This window comes from Athene noctua, chromosome 5, assembly GCF_965140245.1.
Source record: "Athene noctua chromosome 5, bAthNoc1.hap1.1, whole genome shotgun sequence".
Classification (NCBI taxonomy): Eukaryota; Metazoa; Chordata; class Aves; order Strigiformes; family Strigidae; genus Athene; species Athene noctua.
In genome coordinates, this window is record NC_134041.1 from 21,575,837 (window position 1) to 21,595,478 (window position 19,642).

Genomic DNA, 19,642 nt, shown 5'->3' on the forward strand with positions numbered 1-19,642 from the left:
AGTCTGTAAAACAAATTTCTCATTGACTAGACCTGTGTACAATCAAGGCTCCTCCTCTAATAAGCAGACCCTTAAAAATAGTTTCTCAGTTCTAGAAATCTCACTTAATTGCAATCTTAGAAAGGGATTGCATTAGCACCTGATGTAACATGTATCACACCTATGTTTCTCTTACTAAATTCATTGGTAATACTTGTGAGGGTATTACTTGAGCAAACACTGCAAACACTAATGTTCCCAGCTGCCTGTTCTAGGGGTGTTGAACCAGTGTGACTTGCATTATTGCTGTTCTGCTGAAAAGGAATGCTTTCCAGAAACAAGATTGCAGCACTTTCCCCAGAGAATTAAGTACACAGAATACTGATAAGTGACTAAGGACACATGTATGTCTGTAAAAGACTTAGTACACAGCCCCAAAGAGGAACCCTTAAACCTTACTAGTATTTTTAAGTCTGCAGCTACACAGGCTCTGGTCTAGCCTATCAGGAATGCTACAATAACATCCATCTCACATCAGCAATATATTGCAATTTTAATCAAGACTTTTTCCCCTGAAGAATAAAGCTTTAGACTTCCAATCAAGCATTGTTACACACATTTTACCAAAGGAAAGAATTTTGAAATACCAGAACCTATGTTCATGCATGCAAAACTATGAAGAACTGCATTGGCACCTTGGAGTGAACACACATACACACCTCCCTCAGAAAGCCCCTTCATCGTCCTGGGTGTTTGTAAATTCTTCATTCTCAATCCCAGACAAGAAAACAACAGAGCTTCAGACTTTAGTCTCTTAAGATCCTCCCACTATGCAGGTTGCTTTGTTTTCAAAATGCACACAATTATGAAGTTACCACTTCACAGAAGTAGCCTGTAAAGCATGTCACTAATACAATTTCTAGCTGTATTTTCATATTGGAAAATTAGTTAAGAGCTGGTTTATGTACAAAAAGTACTTGCAAATGCCATTATTATTATTTTATCAAAAAAATTATACCTACCCTACCCTTCAGAAATATTAATGCAATTTGATTTCCATTGATAGAGGTGTTTTTTTGGAATCATAGCTTCATGTTACAGGTTGACTAGACTTTCCTCTGCAGGAGATACTCCTGAATACAGTTTGGCTACATAAAATATAACATATGAGGTGATGTACCCTAGCCCTTTAAGTACTACCAGGTACAAGAACATTCTTCTGACTTTCTTACAACAAAAGAATTTGCTTCTTTTCATATGTACAAGTACACATACAAAATTTAGAAACAGATAAAATCATAACCCTGGTGTCTGTAGACTAGATTCCTACATCCTAATTACAATGAAGTAATCACAGGAGAGAAAATTTGCTTAGAGATGAGGAAACGCTGTGGGGTCCTATATTCCTTATCTATTCCCTTCTGAAAAATTAGCTCATTTCAGCCCATTTTCAAAGTAGGCTTGGAAGGAATCTATGGCAGGTACTTTTTAAAAAAAAAATTAAAATACTATTTTACAGCATTTCCTGATGCATGTGAAATCATAAGCTGATCTCATATTAGAGAAAAATTTGTCGGGGTAAGTAGAATCAGCCCCATTAATGTCCATGTTCGCAATGTATTGAATTTGCCATGTTGTTCACCACCTGGTATTAAATCAAAGGAAATTGTGATTGCAGACTGGAGAAGGAAATTGAGGCTCTGGAAAAAGAGGAAATGGAAGTCTCAGCTAAGGAAGAAGCAATTTTAAAGAAACTTAAGTCTGTTGAGAAAACAACAGAAGACATAATAAAGGTTAGTGCAAAATTACTCCAGAGGTAGAATTCATTACTCATCATAATAATTAGGGAAAAGGGAACTAGCTGGATCCTGTGAGTAGTCATGAGCTTTTGTCTAAAGTGACAGCAGTTCAAATACAAGAGGGGTCAAGATGTTATACTGTTCAAGTGCCCAAGTGTCTCTATCTGCTTGTTTATGGGGGTGGAGGAGCAATTCCTATCATTACCCATCTATAGCACATCTCAAAAAAATAGCACTGCCGCTGACACCAACCAGCAACTTTGCATCTCAGCCAGAGACAAACATAACATGCACAGAGGGGGTACAGAGGCTGATGTATTCCTGCTCTTTCAGTTGATGTGCCCAGCTAAACCAATCATGCTTTCCCCCAAGTCCCTGAGAGAGGTTATAGTGAAACATGACTTAATATTATCAGTCATTGGTCTTTGTCAAAAGGTCATTCAGATAGTTGAAAATTGTCTTAAACACTCTCAAATAATACAGTGATGAAACTAAGCTTCAGTTCTCCAGTTGTTCCTACACACTCACTCTCTCTCTAAAGATGCACAGGGAGACAAGCACAACTGGAAAGCCAAAGTAGAGCCTTTGAAAAGTCCTTGAAGCCAACCAACTTTTGCCAGTGTGAAGCTGTGTCACTGAGTGAGACTTTACGATGTACTGTTGCTTCTTGTGTAACTTGGAATCATATTAGTAAAATCCAGAAAAATTTCATTTTCTCCCTTGCCATGCCCCAACTGATCATGTTCCACTTTTAGTCCCTTCATAGTATGAAGCTGTGAGCACAAAAAGTTAAAACTATCAGGCAAAGCAAAGCACTGTCCAGTTAACATCTTAAAACTGACTAATCACGTTTATTGTTAATGCTTCTCTTTCCTAGTCTGTGAAGACTGAAAAAGCAGGAATTGAAAAAGGTATGTTTAGCCAAAAAACCTTTTTTTAAAGGTTCTTCTAGAAGTCAGTGGAAACTAAATGCTTTGTGGATCTTCTTTATTCAGAGGCAGCAGACTACATATACGCCAGCATACCTGATCTTCCCAAGTATTTCAGGCCTTCTGCACTGAAAAATACAGCACATTCTGCCACTGATGATGAAGAAAAGAGAAAAGGTACTGCTTATGAGAAACTCCAAAAGGCATTAATATGCAAAATGACTTCCTCTAAATTGAATCTAATACACTTTATGGGAAGGGTAAGCATTACAGATATGGGACAATGTTGTTTTTATTTAAGCTGTGTTATCAGTGAGGTCATCAAAACAGAGAGGTGGGACACTGGTGTTAAGGTATGTGCCACTGAGGATAACGATCAAGTGTTTTCTTCCCAGCACTTCATTCCTCTATCTGGCATAAGTTTAAGTAGTTCCTCCCTTCATATCATACATTTCACATTTTTTAGCCACACTTACACCTGCTGGGCAGCCAGTAGTAGTCTGGTTATTTCCCAACTACTATAAAGCCTCCTAACCTTTGAGTGCCTAAGACTCTTCAGTCTTGTAGCATGTTGAACTCTTTCAGATGCTATTGCCCAGCAGAGCACCAGAGGCCAAGGTGTTATCTAGCCTTCTCAGTCAATCATGTAATGAAAACTGGCTCCTCAACTGCTTATTTTTCCTTCACAGAATTAGATCCAAATTATTTTTTTTTTTCCACTTCAAGTTTTGACAGGATGACAGGGGACATTAAAAAATAAGAATCCAGTGTATTGGTTATGTGTGTGACAATTTCACATATTTGATATTCTGACAGTCAATCTCTATCACTGTCAGAACTCTTCTATAATATTTCTTGCATCTACTGCATTATCAGTTCAAGCACTTGGTTTTTTCAACAGCATTGTTTGCCATGGAAATTAAAGTTGAGAAAGACATGAAGACAGGAGAAAACACAGTGTTATCAACAATACCTCTTCCCTCAAAGGAGTTTAAAGAGACAGGAATTAAAGTCTATGACGATGGCCGGAAGTCAGTCTACGCAGTGTCTTCAAATGGCAGCACAACACAAAATGGGATGGATGAACTTGCTCCTGTTGAGGTGGAGGACCTGCTACAGCAGGCAACTGAAAAAAATTCCCAGTCTCCCACAGAGTACCACGAACCCGTGTTTGCAAACAAATTTTGCAGGCCGGTTACTCCTCAGAAAGACAAATCAGTCCCTGGCCCAAACCTGGAAGACACTCATAGAAAAGAGATGAATGGATTTAGCAATCATCAGACAGAATTTTCCTCTAAACCAGAGCTCTTTATGCAGGAACATAAAGAGAATGGGCTTGATCTTCCAAAGGTAATACAGCCAAAGTCTCCCTCTCCAGTACTTTCCCATTCAGAGAAGAAAGTGCACACTAATCCTGAGAACAGGATGATATATAATGAAGAAAGAAAAACTGCACATGAGGACTTAAAACCTTACCAAAATGCAAGAGAAGGACATAATGAGATGAGGTTTTTAAGCCCCTGCCATGTTAATGAAACATCCCCTGCACCTCAAGATGAGGAAGATGTTCAATACAGCATTGTCCAAGCTGTACCATGTTACGTGGATGATTCTGAACCAGTAACAATGATTTTCATGGGTTATCAGCGCATTGATGATGACAATGCAGAAGCAGATCAAAAGCTGTCACGATACGATGGGGTTATCCGTGCAGAATTAGTTATCATTGATGATGATGATGAAGATGACAGCAAATCTGAGAAACCAGCATATCATCCCATAGGCCACTATAGTCAGGTTTATCAGCCACCAAGCAGAAAAATCACAGAAGTCCCACAGATGAACCCTGTGAGCAGTCTAGGCGTTAGCCTGAACAACGTACCCCACAAAAATTCCATCTCCCTTCAAGAACAAGAGGAACGCTTAAGCTCACCACCACACCATGCTCATCTTCACAGCCAGGTATCTGGAGATGGTACTGAAGATCCCTCACTAACAGGTAACAGAAAAGGAAAATCATGCCACTGCTGTTCACTCATGTAGCAGACTGATACTACTCTTATCTGTTAACAGCTGTTTCACTTTACTATTTGGATTGTTTCATGGACTAATATGCAATTACTAAATAATTTCTTTGCTCTTGTTTTTTAACAAATGCCAATCTGCATTTTGGTACTGTTGAATTATTTCATCTTTAGCAATGCACTAGTTACCATATCAAAATTTGGAAAATATACTATCCCAGAAAAGCCATTTCTGTAACCTTCAAAGTGACTCTCTTTCAACTGACAATTAAAAGTTCCATTAATACTACTGCAATTAGCAGAATTAGTTTTTTAGGTAACTAACAGCATTGCTTCTTAACACTCTCTCCTCACTGGAATGTTTTTGTTCCTATATGCATTCTAACTACTTCCTAAATAATAGAAATTGCTCCTTAAATCAGAAAGACTGTTTAATAACCAGCTTTACTTTGCTCTTTTCTGGAATCAGCATTGCCAACCCTGCCTTGACAGTGTCTATGGGAGTTTTAACATTTGTTTGTTAACCTGAGTTAGATATTTTAATAGCCTCTGAAAGACAACTGAACAGTTTTCATCACTACCTGTGGTTAGTCCATAGAGACCATAGTGTTATTTTTTAAACACTTTTTATATTCAACTAATACTCAAGGTGTCTATTTCTTACAATAGAGTTTTATAATAAAAGGTTGAAAGAACAACAGCAAGATCTTCCAGAAACACAGAAAGCTCTTTATGATTATGTTGCACTTCAATGCATACAATTAAACTGCATTTAAGTATATTTACAGAGCAGCATATTTCAGACAATAGCCACATTCCACTTCAAGGAAAGAACACTGTGCTTGAATTATAGGAAAATCAGGGGTCCTGGTCCAACACTGTCCCTGCTCCTCTTCCAGACTATATCCTGAATAATTTTTCAATTTGGCAGCAAAAGTGTAAGTTTGGGCCCTGCCTAAAGCTGCACTGAAATCTCAGAATTTCTTTACAATACAGGTAAAGCCAGGAGAGAGTGTGATCACCAGATCACATACAGAATTTCAAGTATTTTTGCATCAGTATGCTGACTGGGAAGAGCTGTTTAGTAAGTAATGCTCTCAGTTTACAGGGGTATCAACCTCGAGCAGTCATGCACACAACAGCCTGAAATATTCCAGCAGAGCTGCCCAGCCTTTCCGGTCAGTGAGGCCATTGCACTTTTCTATGACTTGAGAGGACCTTTGCTTCTCTCTAGCACCAATCCTGCCATGTGTGCACTTCCCTGCATCCTCCAGGACCAAAGGCTGCTGCCAACAACTCTTACGCCAGCAACTGAAAACAGAATAGCTGGTACAGCCAAGATAAACCACTCGAGCAACTGCTCCAGCCAATTATATTTTGGGGATAGCCCCTTAATTCCACCATCATGTGCGTACAGGCATATAATAGAGAAGCAACACTCACCCACCCATGCACCAGCTGGTTGCTACTGAAACAATTCACTCATCGTGCAGCCCACTGCATGGGTGCTCCTGAACAGATTCAGTCAACGAGGTTTCCAAGAAGTAACTATAAACTGGCAGTACCATTCAGGTGAGCCCTATACAGGCCATGAGATCTTAGCTGAGCACCTCTATCTATAATAATCTTTGCTTATTTTTGCCTCTTGAAAGAAGCATCTGACACTCTCTGAACAATTTGGGTTCTCTCTCTTTTGAGGTTAGTGGAAGATAAAGACTGACTTTCATGGAAAGGGGATAAGTAAATCAAGCAAATACATTTGAGAATGTCTGTTAATCTGTATTTGGTCTTAACCATTTACTTACAAGTATTCTACCAAGGAGAAAATAGCCAATTAGAAAAAACTGGTCCCAATTAAATTGAAAGAAGTTTGGCAATTGCCTCAAAAGTGCACCCCAGTAGTCAGCACTGTCTCCAAGTGTCTTAATTGCCCAGTAGATTTTGGAACTAAGCCATATTCCTCCTTACCCCTCCACCTATTTATTGCCGCTCTCTGAGACATTTTGCGTTTTGATCAGTGAGAAAAGCCAGGAAGTGACTCAATTTTTCCCAAGCAGTCCTGTAATCCTATTGTGACTTCTAAAAAGGAAACAAAACCAGGAAAGCCTCTTAAATCTAGAACAATGTATTACACAGAGCCGTTTCCTAGGGAAACAAATTGTTTTCAAAGCAGCCACTGATGGCTGGCCTAGCAGGTTCACCTTAAACATCATCAACTAAAAGAGGGGAGTCAAAATTATTTTTAGTACTTCATCCTTAATTACTAAAACAACAAACCATACAGCAGAAAAAATAATCCTTTCCAAAATGAAAGCTTTTGGAGGCAACTACAGCACTTGAACATTGAACAGGCACCAAGGACTCTCTGAAAGAGAATGGAAAGCAAGGAAGCACAGTCCCTTAGGTAACAATCTTGCTTTGGGAAAAAAATGAACCTTCAGAGCAAGTTACTAAGAAAGTTAGTGATGGCCAAGAACAACTAGGAGGTAGAGGAACTGTTTCATGTTCTGTATAGAGAAATATCTTAATTATAGATAAATACCTTAAATTAGGAGTTTTAATATGCCCCCAAACTGAAGAAGTATAGGACATACCTCTTTCCATATGGGAGCAATTTTCCTTTCCCCATGAGCTTGGTGGGCAACCAGTATCTTAAAGTATGTGCCCTCAGAAAAACCCCACAAAGAGAACGATGACAATATTATAATTAGGACACCAGCGTTTTGCAGTATTAGAGCTTATTTTTCTTTAGATTTTAGTCAAATTAATTCCTGTACAAGTGTTTTGAAGATTCAATACTCATTAGGGAAATTAAAAGTCCTTGGAGAGGAACAAAGGCTAAACATAGTTGAATGAATAAGGAAAGGAAAAACTGAAGCTGGATAGGCAGTAACACCTGACAGTGTGGAACAGGCTCTCATAGGACATGAAGGTCCAAGGCTTTTGGCAGGTAGCTAGTCCAGATAAGCTGATTTTTTTTCCTTACCACTGAAAACTGTGCAACCTTCAAAAAACACAATTGAGACTTCATTCCATTTGTGCTGAAGAAAGTAACATACAAAAAACCCATTTTAATATAGAAAGATTCATACATCGTATCTGTTTCTGTAATGCATAGAGCAAGACAAAAATGGACTGTTGGCTATAAGGGAAGCCTCAGACTGTTTGTTCTCTCAAACCACAATCAGGACTTGAATCCTTCAGAATTCTTTGGTCTGCAAACAGTACACAGGGTCTTTCTAAGAGCTAAGCTTAACATCAGTACCCCTATGGATATTAAGTTACACTCAGATGCTTCTCTGATATGCAGCAACTTCAGCATTCAAAACATAACTTGAGTTGGACGTTTGCTGACACATACAGATCAAGTAAACAGCTGCTTTGACTCCCTGTCTCTCAGGAGAGACACATATACAGGATGAAGGAACGAGACGTGCTATTTTGGGTGACTCTTCAGACTAACAGGGCAGAGGGCTGGAGATTATTCCCATTGCATTCTCAGATCCACTACATGGTGGGGAGAGGCTCTTACATATCAAACGACAGCATTATATTGCTGTTCTAAAAATAACCTTAACATTTAATCATCTGCCTGGCACTGTCACTTTCAAACTAACCCACATTATACCCCGTTACAGACAAAAGCCATGTTTACAGAGATATTAAATTACTCCATAAGACTTAAATCAGGAAGATGACTAACTCCCACTCTGACTCACTACACCAGGAAGAGAAGAAAGTTTTCTGTGAACAGCAACACAGAAAGAAAAAAAAAGGCTTCCAAAGAGTTACAGCTCCCACTGAGGAGTTTAAACTAAACTAAAGAGTTTAATTATTCATGCATCCTTTTAATCTGTCAGCATCTAGTCAAGGACAATACCATCTGCCCACAATACCTCAGTGAAGGTTAAATAGAAACAAAACAGTTAGAAAAGAGCTGTGCTAATTTTCAAATAGTGGTTATAAAGAAATTTCTTAATATACTTGCTTTATTGCAAAATTACCATAACTAATGCCTTCTACTGATTTCTTTCTATAAACACCAAAACAATGCTTATTCTGCTGGATTAATCACTGGAGGTATGTGAACTCTTCATTTTTCTAAATAAGGAGATTTAGCACCAGAAACAGAAAGTTAGTCTTAAAAATGCAATGGTTTTTTTTTTGTTTTCTTTTTTCAGCTCTGAGGATGAGAATGGCAAAGCTGGGGAAAAAGGTGATTTAATGGCTGTAATGACATGGAAGTAAAATTTACTACTCAAAGCAGAACGAAGCTAAGAGTAGTTTCTTCAATACACCTGGATCATAATGCTTGTTTTGTTCCTATTTTATGCATCTGGGTTATCTTGCCCTCTGCATAATCCAATGGATTTTAACAGACTTTTAGATTTGACCAACTGCCACATACACACAAATTACATCCTGGATTTTGCTGAAAGTAGTGAGAAGTTACCCATGTTCATAGATGCAATGTATATCCAAGTATGAAGACATGTGCATACCTGTTTGTTGCCACAATCAGGAATACAGTTACTATATACACAGAACAGATAAACATCCAACTCCACAAAACTTCACAGGACATCGTTTCACTTCAAAGCGTGCCAATCTACCTGATTTTGATTGAAAGTGTTATCCCAGAATTTCTTTGGTAAAAGCATGGGTTAATAAAAAACTAAAAATGAGATAAATGTAGAAAGAAATGTAAATATAAAAGCTGGTTTCCAAGCATACCACCTTGGCCAAAATTTAAAGCATTCCTTTTTAAGTGACAGCAAAACAAACCAAAAATAGTCAGGTCAGCATTTAAATACTTAGCCACCTTCTAGAGCTCCACAGTCCACCCATCCTTCTATTTTATGTATGACAATATAGCCATCCTCAGACACTGCTCCCTTCCCCAGGCCATGTACATGCTGCCCACCCACCATCTCACAGATCGATCCTGTGTGTAACACTATGAACATCCTCCCAAGCACAGTTTAACCCCCTAGCTTGCTCAGAAAGCCCTGCTTTTCCAGGAAACTGGTTGCCAGACAAGCAGTGCCTATCCATCAAAAAAGGAAAAAAAAAAAAAAAATTACTGCTTAGTTTGCAAGTTGCAGCTAACTGGGGAGCTAAAATCAGTGCAAGCCTCCCATTAGAAACACTGAGTTGCTAATGGCTTGTGCTGCAGCTGCAACAGAAGGTCAGCCACTTCTGGGCACAGCTCCCCTTTAAGGTTCAGTGCTCCCACCAAGGAACTGTTTGTCAGGTGGGTTTGTTTTTTTTTTTTTTTCACATGAGGGAGGAGCCAAGGATCCTTAAAGGAGCCACAAGGTAAAATTGCACAAAAAAAAAAAATCACAAGCAAGTCAAATTTTTCTAGTACGTAGTTCTTGGGGAAGGGGTAAAAGTGCCTCATAGCACTACATCTTTATATACAAATTAGTATGATAGCTTTATTTAGTCTTAGCCTGGTTTGAATCACTAAAGACATAAAGCTCAGGTGGTGTTATTCTAGTATAGCTGACTCAAATTATGCACCAGCAAAAAACAACCATAAGTTGTTTGCTGATCTTCCTCGTTTAAAAGCAGGAAACCAAAGCTACTACCTCATACTGAGGCAGGATGGTAGTAATCAGCTGACTTATAGCCTCTAAACATTTGGTGGTTCCCAGTCTGAAGCAGGTAATAATCTCAAATTTTAGGACTTGTCAGAGATGGTTACCTGGAGAATGGACAAATAAATTTAACTCTATTACACTTTATGTCTATCCTGTTTCTTTTTTTTTTCCCCCCTTATGTTTCATCTGTTATTCACTGGTTCTGAGAGCAGAGGGAATTACCCTCTGTTGGGTTTTTTTTGTTGGGTTTTTTTTGTTTTTGTTTTTTTTTTTAATGTTTACATCTTCTGAAAAGGTTCTTAACAGAATGCACCAAGAAGGGAGAGAGTAGGAGAGTAACATGAAGTAGTCAGGAGCAGTTTTTCTAGCAATGTCAGATGGCTATGGACACTCACACCCTGCCTTCCCCAATGATCTGTGCTATTAAATTGAAATGATCTGGAAAGGGGAGCAAAACCAGTGCTGCCAATGTAATAGTACACAAAATAGTTTAAAAGAAAGGAGACTGAAGACAGACTTCACAATAGTAAATGTGCAGTAAGTCTACAGATGAATTCACTACCAATACATGAAAAAAAGTGTAATAAATAGAAATAACCCTGACCACATAAAGTACAAGTAGCAGCTGTTAAGTTGGGTGTTAAAAACCTCTTAGCTAGGAAGCAAAATACCTTGGCATTATTTTAGATGGTCCCCTGAAAATATCAACTCCACACTCAGAAGCCATGAAAATGAAGACAGATGTTTAGGATTCATCAGGGAAGGCATGGAAAACAAATCAACACACAACTATGTCATAGCACTTCATATTTACAACTTGAGTAGAGCGTGGTCACCCCATCTTTGAAGAGACACATAGAGAAAGGTAATGAAGATTATTCAGAAGTGGGAAGTGGCCAAGTACAGCAGCAGTCATACAGGGAAAGACAGTAAGACACAGACCTGTGAGGCCTGTGATGAGAACTGTGGTAAAGGCAGGAAGGTAAAAACAAAATACAGATCATTAAACAATGATATGAAGAAGCAGGCTTAAAACAAAAACAAGAAACGCTTTCTCACAATGACTAGTTAAATGGGAGGGCAAAAGCATTATTATTTTTTTAATAATTCATTGTACAATTCATTGTATAATTAATTTTATCATAGATAAAATCCAATCACTACAAGAGTTCACAGTCCAGCTGCAGTTTCTAGCTTAGGAAAGACATCCTTGCACAGATTTTGGCACACAACAAGGAGATCTTCCTGGGAAGAGAAATGTGACTGCAGTGTTGTTACATCCCTTGCTCTAAGCACTCCTTACTACCACTTCTAGAGACAGATCACTAGATCTCTGCTTTGTCATGTGGTAATTCTGATGTCACGTATACTAAAACTACTCAGTTTGTCCCAGATGAACCTGAACTGTCCCACACTAACACAGTAACTATGTAGCAGCATGGGTAGCGATCATTAAATTTGGAGGAAGAGACACAAAATGGAATATTCAGGAGTTGTGCACTTCTGGGAAGTAGGGATATGCATCATCTGAATTCCAGCCCCACAGCTTTCCCACATCCCATATCAACAAGATCAGAATTGCAAAACAGCAAATCATTTTTCACACATCAGTACAGATGCCATGCAAAATCCCAATTCATCATCAAAGACAAACAATTTTTAAGGCCCACCAAGACAAAAGTATCTGAAACAAAGCCAAAGCTGGGGTGCTTCTTAGTGCAGTATCATTTGTTCAGGATGATTATCATAGATGCCTGGTTCAGTGTGACACAGATGTTCAGCTTTGGTGGTTTACAATATATGAAGTCACTTTTGCATAGCATGAGGAAGACCAGTAGAAGCTATACAGTGGTTAAATTAGCTCATGCATGAGCCAAAACAGATGGTACCAAGAATGCTCTGAAGCACTTGTCCTGTATCGATCCTGCTGTGCCATTCCCTCAGGTAAGTGAATGCAACAGATCACCCCTTCACACATACCCCATAGAGAAGACTAATGTGAGCAAAGAACTTCTCAGAATTACTAGCAGATCATCCCTGTTAACCATCCTTCCATTCACTTGAAGGCCTTCTTTCTTCAGACTGCACCGAAGGTCTAAAATCACCGAGTTGGCTGAAAGACAGAAGATTGCAGTTTTTCCTCAATGATTGCCATTCATCTGAAGTTGTTTGGAATGGGATGTATCCACGTAGAGCACAGTTTACACACATGACAAAAGAAAACAGGCCATAACTGTTGAAACAAAAGCTTAAGCATAGATACCAAGCAAGCACCCATTTCATAATGTCTATCTGTATGAACTGGCTTGAATTTAAAGATAAAAGTTTCTTAATAAAGCTTGAGAATTTTATCTCATTAGTTCCTCTAAGGAGCACTTCCTGTTTTGGACATCCTTTACATGTCTCAACCTCTCACTGACAAGATTAAAGAAAGAAAGCAAAATAAAAATGCTGTTATTTGAACAAGAGCGCCACATAGTGTTACAAACCGCGACAGAAAACAAAAGGCAGGCAACCTCTTGCCTTCCCAAACCCGGGTAAAGAAAAAACGCAGGCATTACACTAAAGAGGAAGTCTCCCCATCTCGTGATTTTTGACAAAACAGGAAACAGTGTAGTGTTCAGTGTAAGAAGAAACAAAGCACATATTTTCTCAGTTTATTCTGCAGCCTGCATGTCAGCTAGCAAAAAAACCTTATTTCAAATAAAACAGCAGTGAATTCCATTGCTTTTGAGCTATTTACATCAGTCAGTTTGCTTTCAAAACACATGCAAGAAACATGATTTGCAGTTCAGTCAAGAGCAGATGACCTGTATTTAGAGGGTGCACCTAACAATCAAAACAGTAAACTACTTGTGAGACTGATCACAAGTTTCTACTTGACTGGGAGTGTTTGCCGGTCTAGAAGAACATAAACAGAAATATGCTAATGTTGATTTGTCATTACAAGTTTAAATTAAGAGTAAGAAAACCCAAAACCAACCAACACTGAAACCTTCCCATTCTCCTCTCTTAAAGAAGTTTTCTTGACTTCAGTGGGATTCCTTTATGAAGCAATGGGAATTTTCTTCTATATAATATTTTATCATTCAAGAAAACAAAAAAATAAACCAAAACAAAAACAGCCAACAGTTCTCTAGAACCAAACTGCCATCACCTATTTTCTTGTTGACATCAAACACTTCCATAGACTTCTTCCTTTCTTACCAAAGGAGTATAATAACAAATTCTGGAAGTCACTAGAATACAGTGACACATTGCTTCCTCCTACTATTCATAGAGGAATAGTCGTAGGGCAGTAGTGGTGGTGTGAACAGACATTACACAAAATTAACAACTCTTTCAATCAAGGTACAATACTGCACATAAGGCCTCACATAAGGAACTACACGATATTGCTAGCACTGGAAAGGAACAAGTTTTTCAGAGCAATTGACAATTTTGCCAACTTTAAAGCTGTATTAGATGTGGAATTTATTGGGGAAATGAAACTCTGCATTATGGAGTGAAACTATTTTAACATTCAACTTCAGTAAGAGTTCCTCCAGGAAGCATTTATTAGATAGCTTTAATTTATAAAACAACATCTACCAAAAAAAAAAAGAGACAATCCATTTTGCTGTTAGGCAAGACTATTCTTTTCTAGTTTCTATTTCATAGTGTTTTCACCTTACTAAAAGGGACAAAAACTTTTTAAAAAGATACTTACATTCATGTTTTAAAAACCCTGTTTCACTGTCACATGAAAATGAAACAATATGTAGTACAGCTATTTATTACAGAATCTGTATTGACTTAAATTTAAAAAGAAAATCATACCTCGATTGAGAGATTTTCATATATAAATTCATGACAGAGTCCCCCAAGACTTCAGCACTAGATTAGTCTGTGATTCCAAGGCTTTTAAGATCAGAGTTCTCTAAAAAACCCACACAATTACCCATATGTGCTTCTTTCCCTTCAGCCTAGGTTTTTCCATATTTCTTCACAGTCCCACTCTTCCACACTGCACATGACTTTTCCAGCTTCCAGGAGGAAGGGGGAGGATTCAGCTTACACTCACTTACAGTCTGCTGCTGCTGCTGACAAGGGGATTAATCCCAGCTCTATAAATGCCCTTATGTCTAAACCAGTTACCTGAGCAGCCAAAAAGAGTATCACTGACTAAAACTTGTAGCTTTCTGACTATGACTTGCCCTGGCAACAGGCTGCACTGTAGATTTGGGGAGATGAAGGAAGACACAGAAATAGACAGCTTCCACTACCTGACCCACAAGTATTTTAGAGCTGGCCATGACATAGTAGAGATGTTGCCGTAATAGTCTATCGCAAGCCAGGCCTCCCTATTTACTGTTCTGTCCAACACTCCAACACCTTTATTTCCAGCTAGCTTGGTAGCCCTAGGCTGAAGATCTGTTTTGAAGCATTACAACTAAAAATCAGTACTTTCCAGTATCAAAAATGAAGAAGTGCAGAAACAAACTGTTAGGAGCTGCAAAGACAAATGTAAAGCACTGTACTGCACAGTATATTAAAGGTTCATTTCTGAGATGCCACTTCAAGAGTGTCCTTCCATACTTAGGCAAACCATAAAACAAAAAAGCTAAACAAAATAGCCTCTTTCTGTTCCCTGTACCCAGTTCATATATTCAGATAAATATTCTGCTGAGTAAAAGAGTGCCCTCCCATATTCTTATAAAGACAGTTCTGTCTCCTAGATATGCCAGCTCAAAGGACTCTCTTAACACTAACAGAAGCGGCTTTTCCTGAAGTCAAAGTAACTCCTAACCTACATTTCACTCAATACTGCAAATACAACTGCAACATTGTTGAGCAAGTATTTTCACTTCCATTTAAGCATCTAAGTGGCATAAATCCATCTTATTCACACAGGAAAGGAATTCAGAAGCCACAAGCAAGCAAAGACAGCAAAATACAAATACATACACATACAGGTTCTTCCTGTTTTGAGTTCTGGATAAATACAGTGGGTTTTAATGCACTTATATTGCAAACACCTTTTCTCTTTATGGTTTAGAGCACCGAGAACAGTACTCTGGGTAAGACAAATGGTGATTTTATTAAAAGACTGAAGTTCCCAAAATCATATGCTTGTGTAAGTGTATTGCTCTTAGAGCAGAGAGAATACTTTTTGCATTTAACTGCAAATATAGACAACAGCATTTAGTTTATGCATCAACCTGCCTTTGTTACAGTTTTTCACTAAGACCGTTTCTTTTTTAATGCACAAAACTGTCATGAGCAGGAAGTTGCACATCACATGCCATTAGAACCCAGTAAAGAGAACAGATATGATAGATTCCTGATCAATCCTTCCAGTTTTCCCAGTAATATTCACAAAAGAAAACTGACTACCAAAACAGCATTTTCAGCACATCTCAGTCGTCTTAACCTATAAGCTTCAATCGAGTTAATTACTGCACTTAAATAGAAACTTCATTCATTACTCAGGTAAAGACTCCCATTAAAAGTCCCATCGGAAGACAGCTTTTGCAGGACTGCAGCATCCTTTTATAGATCTGATTTCAAGTTTTCCCTAACACTGAGCATGCCAAACATGTGCTGTTACTCTTCAATTCCATCTTCAGGGATGTGTTGAGGTAAAAGTTGTAATAGAAAGCATTCCTTAGAGGTTTTTCAACTGCACAGTATTTCATCACAAAATTCTCAATAATTTATTTCATATTTGGTTGATTGCTGCCAGGAAAGCAAAGAGGAATACTATATTTCCACAGACATAGATGGTTAACACAATCTGTTTAAACAGACGGCCCTGCAAGACAAGGTGAAAAGCCATAGAAGTGTCAGTCACTGGTTTGAATGAAGAATCATCCCGTTTCACAGTAGTTACTTAGAAAGTTGTGACTTACCTCTGCTTCTGCAGATGTGAGTGACTGCAGTATCTGTATTCTGTCATCCTCTATGACTTCAACTGTTAGTGGGAAGAAAAAAAAATTCTCTTAAGAGGAAGGATGATTTTCTTCATTTTTATACTGCAGAAGTCATGATCCTGTGACTAAGTAACTAAGTCTTATATAGCATTGAATTTGAAAAGCCCTTGGAAATCTTATTTGATATTTCATGACCTGCACCATCATGCGCACAGTGCAAGTGAAAAATTATTCTAGAGCTGACCTACAAAAAGTAACTTCTGCACACTGAAGTGGCAAAACATTTTGTCTCTTTTGCTAGAGCAAATAATCAAAACACTGAGTTTTGAGCTGAAGAAAACACTTGTTTTATCTAAAACCTTTTCCTTTTCATTTTAAGATAACTAGATTTCATTAAGAAGTATATTCTATTAGCCAATATGAGAACATTCATTGTTCAAACATTTCAGGTTCATTTCTTTATTCCTAGGAAGTAATTACTGCAATTATATTTAAATTTACTTCTTTAATAATCACTCCTTCCCCACGTGCTGCCTCATGTAGCCTCTTAACTAATCATGCTGCTTCAATTCTGCAGATATCTCATCTCTGCCTTAGATACAGGCCACTTACATGTGCACAGCCATCTCGTCTCAGTGACACCAGCCAACGAAGCTAAGGATTTCCAATGAAGTTTCTACCAGCCTCTTCACTAGACATACTGGAGTCAGGATTTCACTTTCATTCCCCTGTTCACTCAAAATTTCAAGCATTTGTCCTCAAGTTTCTGATCATTTTGCTCAAGCAATAACAACCATTCATAACAGCAATTTGTCACAATAAAATGCAGACTAAACCTGCATGACCAAACCTGGACCTTAACTACGCACCTGGGATCAAAATCATGGCAAACAGTGACAGATTCTTCGAAAATTTCAGTTTGCCCCTGTGAACTCTAGTTTGAGAGATAAAAAGGCTACTATTTTAAATGGCACAAAAAAAATTTTTCTAGAACACTTTGGTCTTGAAAACTGGTTTACTCCCATATTAGTTTGTACAGAAGATATGACACTTACTTGAGAGTTATTCCCTTTCAGCTTCCAAGTTAGAGGCCAAAGAACACCTCCCAAAATTCAATCCACTGTTACATTTTGTGCACAATCCCCAGCAAGCAAGGTCACAACAGGAGTTTTGTTGGGTTCATACCTTTACGTACGAGACAGTAGCTGTGTATTTCCAGAAGAACATCAATACCAACATGCCAAGCTACAAAACCAACCATTGTGTAAGTGTCCCATGGGTCTGGTAGGTCAAGTGCTGGTAGATCCATTCCCAAGAACATAGTCACCACTAGTCAGTAATAACAAGATAAAAAACCCACTGAGAGTGCTGCGTCAAGGTAATTAAAAAAGTGCTCTCAACACCTTTGGCAATAGATTTCCCACACACTGCCTGTAACTGCTTGGGGAATGAGGTTAAAGGAGTCCATGCAGCTGAAAGCTTTTTTTTTGGCAGTGTGAGGGGGAAAGCAGGGAGAAAAGCAGAAGGCCAAGATAGCTTTCATCCTGCTCAGTGCCCTCACACAAACACTAGCATTTATGACTAACAACAGTACCATGGTCACCACATCTATGCTTAAACTGCCTGTGGAAACTTGTCACTATTAATAGAATTAAGCCAAGCTTCTTGTTCCGTAAATGAGTTTCCTCTCTGCCATTAAATAACATTGAACTATGTTACTGTAAGAACACTATCCTCAAATCTTCCAAGACAAAAAGGAATTACAGGTCCTCATTACAGAGATATCTTTCAGATTTGTCTGTAATCTCTTTGTTTTTACATAGCCACTTTTTCTCCCTAAAGCTGCGTCTGATGGCCTCTTAAAACTCACAAAGAAGATGGCCAGCAAGAAAAAGAATCTTCAGAGATGCCTGGACTGGATGTTCATAGATATTTTAGATGAACAATAGCCCAGACAGTGAACAAAGTTCCTTTAAACCACTTAAAATGGGGTTACAACTATTACTCCTACTCACCAGCTAGTATTCTAGCTGTTGTACCAGCACTCCAATGAAACCAGTTAAACAATTGCCTCCTACAAAAGAATGAAAAGCATTTTATTATGTTGGGAAGGGGGGATGAAAATCAAAGAACAGTTAACTACTTTAAAGATATCTTTCCAATGTAAAAAGAATTTTTCAAGAAACAGGCATATTTAATTTCTGTAGCTGTAACTTAATGAGTTAGTTTTGAATACCTTGGCGCATGTCGAGATGGTCTGAAACCTGCCATAAGCGGTTGAAAGATTGTCAGAGACATCACAGTACAGCCAAGATAGGGATGAAAACCTGCTTGCTAAACACAGGACATTTTTCAGTATCTTGTCTATATAAAGATACAGAAAAAAAAAAAACCAAAAAGTTGATAATTTTACGTATGCTTGTATTAATAAGTTACAATGATGGAGTAGCACTGTTTAGACTGGCAGAGGTGACAGGACACATTAAGCTGCCCTGGAGCTGGATGAAGATGGTTCTCTTTGGCAGCATGATAAGTCTGCCCAGGGTTTGCCCCACCTTTTTGCTGTACTGAGAAATTCTACCAGCTGAAGATCAGAGAGCAAAATGACTGTAGAAACTATGCTCCAAGCTCTTCATACTCAATCCTGGGGCTTCAGGAAAGGCCTGTTTCATAACTCCTCCCAGCGCTGGTCTCCCCTCTCATCCTATCTGTTCTAATCTTAACCCTAAAACATTTTACAGAATTTCCCTAATTCCTAGCTCACATTTGTGACCACATTCTCCCACCTTTAACTCATATACTCTTCAGACATTCCTATTTCTGTTATCACCTTGCACCAAATAGTGTACAGGTGACAGCAACAGGCATAATGTTCCAGACTATGCTTAACCTCTAGGCAGAGTTAACTCATGTCCAAGTTCATAACAACACTTACTCCCAGCAGGTTTACCTCCTCACTCCTCTCCCAAATTCAAGTTCTCTAAAGAAATGGGAAGACGACTTATTTAGTACATAAAGAAACTGTGAGCAAGGACTTTATATGGGAGAAAGAGCAAGGAAGAAAAGCACTGAAGTTCGTCAATTGTAAAGGAGGTAACATTCCTCTTCTGTGTTGCTAGGATTCAAAATCAGCCTACTTAAGGCAGTTTTCACAGCAATTTCCTCAGCAAAAGTTGTAACATGTTAGTCATCAGTGGACTCTCATTCATTTGGTCCAACCTTTACATCTGAGTTAACAAACAAAATAAAGCACACACTTACTTGGCTCCAACCTCCTCGGTATATAAAAGGTAACACAAAAGAAATGCTCGTAAACGTGACTGTGGTCAACATAAGTATACGATGCACCTAGAAAAGTTAAGTTTGCTTTTAGAAACTCTACAGCTTTCTTAA

General features: G+C 38.4%; 2 protein-coding genes across 5 annotated transcripts in view; one reads left to right on the forward strand and one right to left on the reverse strand.

The window, feature by feature from the left end:
- Positions 1-10,481, forward strand: part of PALMD (palmdelphin) — a 56,811-nt gene extending 46,330 nt beyond the window's left edge. For both annotated transcript variants that reach the window (XM_074906643.1, XM_074906642.1), the window contains 5 exons: positions 1,658-1,772; positions 2,656-2,689; positions 2,774-2,884; positions 3,609-4,706; positions 8,913-10,481. In XM_074906643.1, coding sequence (XP_074762744.1) covers positions 1,658-1,772; positions 2,656-2,689; positions 2,774-2,884; positions 3,609-4,706; positions 8,913-8,956 — 1,402 coding nt within the window. In that variant the 3' untranslated portion in view covers positions 8,957-10,481. The remainder of the gene's footprint in view (positions 1-1,657; positions 1,773-2,655; positions 2,690-2,773; positions 2,885-3,608; positions 4,707-8,912) is intronic.
- A 136-nt stretch (positions 10,482-10,617) lies between these two features.
- FRRS1 (ferric chelate reductase 1) overlaps positions 10,618-19,642 on the reverse strand; it is a 34,527-nt gene continuing 25,502 nt past the window's right edge. Inside the window, exons 12-17 of one of the 3 annotated variants that reach the window (XM_074906641.1) lie at positions 19,511-19,597; positions 18,486-18,583; positions 18,265-18,323; positions 17,435-17,578; positions 16,229-16,290; positions 10,618-16,131 (exon numbers count right to left, since the gene is read on the reverse strand). In XM_074906641.1, the coding sequence (XP_074762742.1) occupies positions 16,039-16,131; positions 16,229-16,290; positions 17,435-17,578; positions 18,265-18,323; positions 18,486-18,583; positions 19,511-19,597 (543 nt within the window). In that variant the 3' untranslated portion in view covers positions 10,618-16,038. Of the gene's footprint in view, positions 16,132-16,228; positions 17,579-18,264; positions 18,324-18,485; positions 18,584-19,510; positions 19,598-19,642 lie in introns of all 3 variants that reach the window. The other 2 variants (XR_012633684.1, XR_012633683.1) reach the window with 2 other exon arrangements.